This window comes from Camelus bactrianus, chromosome 9, assembly GCF_048773025.1.
Source record: "Camelus bactrianus isolate YW-2024 breed Bactrian camel chromosome 9, ASM4877302v1, whole genome shotgun sequence".
NCBI lineage: Eukaryota > Metazoa > Chordata > Mammalia > Artiodactyla > Camelidae > Camelus > Camelus bactrianus.
In genome coordinates, this window is record NC_133547.1 from 7,097,288 (window position 1) to 7,102,958 (window position 5,671).

General features: G+C 56.2%; 1 protein-coding gene across 1 annotated transcript; it reads right to left on the minus strand.

Moving 5' to 3' along the window:
• Positions 1–132: 132 nt before the first annotated feature.
• On the minus strand, positions 133–5,487 carry GRWD1 (glutamate rich WD repeat containing 1). Its single transcript, XM_010946890.3, has 7 exons — positions 5,190–5,487; positions 4,868–4,985; positions 4,555–4,720; positions 2,537–2,750; positions 2,263–2,405; positions 1,906–2,103; positions 133–782 (listed from the first exon to the last, which is right to left on the minus strand). Exons 1-7 carry the CDS (start codon positions 5,374–5,376, stop codon positions 465–467), a joined length of 1,344 nt encoding a protein of 447 aa, XP_010945192.2. The 5' UTR covers positions 5,377–5,487; the 3' UTR covers positions 133–464.
• Positions 5,488–5,671: the final 184 nt, after the last annotated feature.

The window sequence follows — 5,671 nt, forward strand, 5'->3', positions numbered from 1 at the left end:
CCTCAAATCTGGTCTAGCCACTGTAAAGCTCTCAAGTTCCCTGGGGGGAACCAGTGGCAGAGAGGTCAAAGGGTCAAGACAAAATATCCACAACAACCCGGCCCCACCAGGGAAAAAAGCCAACAGAGTCTCTGACAGGTGGTCACTGGAGCCAAACCCAGGGGTTTTATAAGGCACAGCTCAAACTAAGGCCTTTGGTTGGAGGAATCCTTGGAGCAAACCAAGTCCTAGCTTTTGAGAGCCATGGGTCAAACCACATCCTTTGGCAAGAGGGGCCACCAGACCAAACCAAGTCCTTTCAAAGAAAACTAAGTCAGGCAGAGTCCATCATGGCGGCCAAAGGGCCAGACTGCGTCCTCGCAGGAAGGGGCGGGCCAACAGGTCTGAATGAGTCCCTTTCAGGGGAATGAACTTCAGCTCCAGTTCCCAAGTGGAAGGCCAGGCCGTACAACGCTGGGCCAGCCTCAGACACTGATGGTGCGGAAGACGGTGAAGCCCGAGAGCGCAGTGCTGACCAGCACCCCTGGGCACTGCGGGTGCCAGTGCAGCTCCTTCAGGTCTGTTTCGCCCTGGTGCACGAACAGCAGCTGCTGCGGCAGGTCCGCCAGCCCGGCGTCAGTCTCCGTGTCACCCGCCTCGGGGTCCCGCTCCACTGCCAGGTCCCACTGCGTGATCTGGTTGTCTGCGCCCGAGGCTGCAAAGACCCCACTGTCCTGGGGGTGCCACTCGACAGAGGTCACAGGGGCCACGTGCTGCTTGAAGGTGGCCACCGGGGAGCCAGACTATGGGAAGATGGGAGTCAGGGCCTCTGAGCCCCTTCTGGTAGAGCCCCCCCAGCCCTCCAGCTTTAGGGTTCAACCAGGGAGCCACTCCTTAAGCCCCCACAGACCCAGAGTCTCTGAAAGGGACAGAGGGCAGAGTGCAGCTGGTCATAAAGGTGTGATGTCCCAGAGGCTGCTGGGAGTTGTGGTCTCACCTGCAAAGAAGCCCCTCCCAGCTCCAGGTCCCCAAATCCCCACCCTTGCTCCTCCAGGTTGTGCCTCAGTTTCCTTTCCTTTAAAAGGAAGGTGTAGTTCCCCTTGTAAAGGCCTTAAAGCAGGCAGAAGCATGGCCCCTGGGCTCCAGAGAGAGCTGATGCAAAGAACAGCACTTTTACAGCAAAGCCTGTGGGTGGAGATCAGAGTCTAATTTGGAGAAATGGTTCCAAAGTTCCAGTGGCCAAGCAACTTGGCCACGTGACCTGGCCATGCCCCTGCCTTGGTGCATTGCTGGAAGCTTCCCCAGGGCTACTTCTATAGAACTCATTACGTTGGAGGGAGAAAAAAGATGATCCCAGAAAGGCACAGAGGTGCACGACGTTATGGCTTTGTCTCGGGGGAGATGGGGAGCAATGCCAGAAGCTACAATTTCTCCTGCCCAGAGCACCCCCCAGCTCTACAAAGTCAGCTCTCAGCTGGGTGGTAACATATCTGCTCCTGTCCTTTCTGTGCCTCAGTGTCCTCGCCCAAAATGAGTGAGCTGGGCCCTGATTCTCAGCTGATACTGTAACATCCACTGAAAGAAAAACTGCAATCTCCTGAAGCCCTGGCACCCCTGGGCAGCACTACGGCTGGCAGCACCGCTCCCCAACGGGCAGATGGGAGTTGTACTCTATGCCGCCGCCCGGCCCCTTCCTTCCCTTGTCAGTTCTCCAGCTGGCAGAGTGGGCGAGCCCATGCCAGCCCCAAGCCTTCCTCTTGCTCGCTCAGCCTCTTTCCTCATCTGGACCCTGAAGGGGTTGGGCCCCTAATCAAAGGGACTTCCCAGCTCTGGTGTATGAACCACCTAAGGAGGGAAACCCCAGGAATCCTAGTGGCTGCTGGGGGCAGGTGCTTCTCCCTCCCAGGTGTCCAGCGGGGACAATACCTTGAACTGCCGCAGGTCCCAGACCTTGAGGGCTCCGTCATCCCCACCGCTGAGCAGGAAGGGCTCCCGGCGGCTCCAGCTGATGACATTGGCGTCCCCGTCGTGGGCAGTGGCGGTGGTGAGCATGCAGGCCTTGCTGGGTGCTGCCCGAATGTCCCAGATGCGAATGGAGGCATCAGCTGAGCAGGAGGCAAACACCTGGACAAGGCGGGCTCTGAGTGACCCTGGTGTACCCCACCCTGAAAACCCGGGACTAGTGGTGGGCTGCCCTCTCTTTTAGAGACCCCCTCATCAGGACCTGACCCCAGCCCCTCCTCCCCCAAGATGCTCGAGTCCAGACCCCCAGCCCTCCCTCACTGTGTCCTCGGTCGGGGACCACTGCAGGTCCTCCACGGAGCGCGTGTGGCCCACAAATGGTCGCTGGTCCACGTGCCAGGAGCCACCGTCTGTAGGCGTCCAGAGGTGGATGTTCTTCTGACAGTCACCTGTCAGCAGGCGCCCTGGGGAAGAGAGGCAGGAACCCCGCCTTGTCCACCTGGCCAACAGCTCACTCCTGTCTTAGCACCCACCCCTGCTGTAAACCCAGCTCCCTCCCACCACCCAGGACCAACTGCACACCCCAGGGACTCACCGGGAACTCGAGGGGACCAGTCGAGGGCAAAGCCCTCGCCCATGTGGCCAGAGAAGGCAAAGATGGGCTTCACGCGGGCCTGCTCATCCCGGAGGAAAGTCGCCATGGCCTGGGGGTCATCCACCACCTGCAGAAGCCGCCGCAGTGCAAACACCTCCACCTGGCCCTTCTCTGACCAGACCCCGGCCACAGGCTCCTCACCCAGCCATGACACCTACAGGGAGGGGGGGAGGGGAGGGATGAGAGAGAAGGCTCAGTATGGTGACCATAGCATCCCCAAGAATCAGAACTGCGGCTCCTCAGACCCCCCTCCCAGCCTCGGGCTTGGACTACAACTCCCAGAAACCTTTTCAGGAACAGAATCACAGCCCAAGAGACCAGCCTGGCACGTGGGACAATTCCCCACCCTGCGGGAGAGACAATGGTGGCTGTGGCAGAACAAAACTCCTTCCAGACTCCGGGGAATCAAGGCTGTAATTCCACCAGCCCCCCAAAGTGTGTTCAGACTCCTGGTCTCTGGAACCCTCTAACCCTCTGTAACCGGGTCGCAGGCCTTGTCTTCAGGTCTCTCTGCCTCTGTACGTTGGCTCCTTAGGAGATCCCATTCCAGTAGCCCCCAGCCCTGACCTCTCTCCTTAACTCCAGACTCACATTGAACTGACCACTCAGACTGCACAAGACCAAATCCAAGTTCCTAATCACCCACTGCAACCTACTTCTCCCTGGAGGTCCCCACTTCAGCCTCAAACTGTGCGACTCATTCCTGACTTGTCTCTCCTTCCTCAGGCCCACCATCTATGCTAGGGCCACTCAGAATGCACCACTTCCAAACCCTTCTCGGTACCTCTGCTGCCGTCACTCAGGCTACTGCTGAAGTCACCCTTCCCTGCGTTCCTGTACTGGCCTCCTGCTCACAGGTCTCCATCCTTCTGCCCTGGCCTCCCTGCGGTCTACTCTCAATACAGCAGTCACAGGGATCCCTTTAAAACACAAGTCAGATCCAGTCTGTCTTCTGCTTTTAACCCTCCAACAGCTCCCACTTCCACCCCAAGCAAAAGCCTAGTCTTTGTAATAGCCTACAAGGCCCTAAAGATCTGTCTTCTCCATGGCCACCTGCCAAACTGTGTTGCTCTCCCCTCATCCATTCAGTACTGTTCTCCCCAGCTTCCCTCAAAACTCCTCCAACATGCCAAGTTCGCCCCAGGGCCTTTGCACTTGTTATTCCCGTGTTGGCAAACCTCTTCCCACAGGTATCCTTGCCTCACTCCCTCATTTCCTGTGGGTCTCTGTTCAAATGGCACCTTATTGGTGAATGCTCCCTGGACCACACTATTGAACATAGCAACCCCACCCTGAAAGACCCTAACTCCTTTCCCTTGCTTCATTTTTCTCCACAACACTCAGTATCTTTTGATATACACACAGACACTTAAGTTTCTTGTTCCCGCCCCACCTGGCATGTGAGTTTCAAACAGCCAGAGACCTTTTGCTTCCTGTGAAATCCCTAGAGTCTAGAACAAGTCCTGAAACATGGTAATACTCTAATGGAAACTCAGAGCAAGAACTGTGTACAGGTCAAACACTGCTCCGAGTACAGCACCGCCTTTAATTCTCACATCAACCTGATCAGAAGGGACAGTAACTCTGAAGCACAGAAGTAACCCCACAGCCCAGAACACTCCCAGAGCAATAATGGAAAACACATATCTCATGTTACAGCCAAGTGCTGTTCCTAAATACCTAAAATAACTTCGGCTATTGAAATGTACGTTACTCCATTTTATCCTCACATCAGCCCCACCAGGGAAGTTCTGTAACTATCACCATTTACAAAGAAAAAATAAGATTAAAAAATATCCCCGTGGCATCTAGCACCTAGTGACAATGCTCATAATAGTTAAGACATTTATAAACTAATATATAAAACTATATGCCAGGTGCTTTTCTAAAAGCTGAAGGGTATGGATGTGGGGCTGTGCTCCAGAGAATGTAGGGCAGGCTCCCCGGGCTGTGTTTACCCGAACTCTGTTGATGCCGCCATAATGGGGCACCATAGCCAGCTCCAGCTGAGGCTTCCTCTCTTCTTCATCCTCTTCATCGTCCTCCTCCTCGTCCTCTTCATCACTGCCCTCAGATGGTGGAGGCTTCGTCCCATGCAGATTATGCATCCGAAGCACCATCAATCTGGGGGAAGTGTGGGATGAATGAGGCACTAGATGCCAGGATCCTCAGAAGGGAAGAGAGGCTGGAAACCACAACTTCTAGGTCTCGAGGAAGGAGGAGCTGGAGGCTCAGACGTCTAGTCCTGCGAAAGCCTCAGTTCTTACTCACCTGTTGCTTTGGGCGCTCTCCGCTTGGGTTCCAGCACACAGGTAAAGTGTAAGAGGAAGCTCAGTCCGATTGTCTCCCAGGTTATCTCGGACTATGTCGAAGCTGAGACAGGGGGAGCCTGGGGAATGGAGGGAGGGGTTGGAAAACTAGGATGGGATAGAGGAATCTCAACCCTCTCGAGTGTGATGTCAACCCTCTTAGTCCCCAGTCTTCTCTTTTAGAGAGCCTGTTAAGTTAAAGGCTCAGAACCAGCTCCCCTCAGGACCCAGGATTCCATTTCCCTCCTTCCTCAGGACTCAGGAGTCCGGGTGCCCAGCCCTACCAGTCTGTGCTCGGTGGTACAGCACGTAGGCTTCCTCGTCCATGACCAGCTCCTCTCCTTCCCGCAGCGGCGGTCCCCGGCCGGGCAGGTAGACCTGAGCCCTGCCCTCGGACCCTGCGTCGTGGGACTCGGCCTCCATAGGTTCCCCGGTTTCACACGTGCGCCGCCGACCCTTGCGCGTCGCCATCTTCGAACTCTCTCGCCGCAGGCGCGAGGTAAGAGCGTCATTTCCGGGTTGCGCTTGCCTTCTTATGAGACGCGCCCTACTGCGCAGTTACCCTGGAAACTTCCTGGTTCACCAATTAGAGAGGGCGACGGGGAGGAGGGTGAAGGAAAACTAAGGTAACAGCGTCCTGGCCTGGCTATCGAAGCCTGCGGTTCCGCAGCAAGTACACCCTCCCCATGACTTTGGGGCGCTCTTCCGCAGAGCAGCGGCAAGGCCTCCTGGGAGTTGTAGTTCTGCAGGACTCCTGTTCGCTCCA

Bases quoted from the DNA above. Each gene is read 5' to 3' on its own strand.
- GRWD1 (XM_010946890.3), bottom strand. From the start codon at position 5,376: ATGGCGACGCGCAAGGGTCGGCGGCGCACGTGTGAAACCGGGGAACCT. The intron at 4,986-5,189 runs GTAGGGCTGGGC...TCCATTCCCCAG, and splicing joins GTACCACCGAGCACAGACTG to GCTCCCCCTGTCTCAGCTTC. The intron at 2,104-2,262 runs GTGAGGGAGGGC...CGCCTTGTCCAG, and splicing joins GGTCCCCGACCGAGGACACA to GTGTTTGCCTCCTGCTCAGC.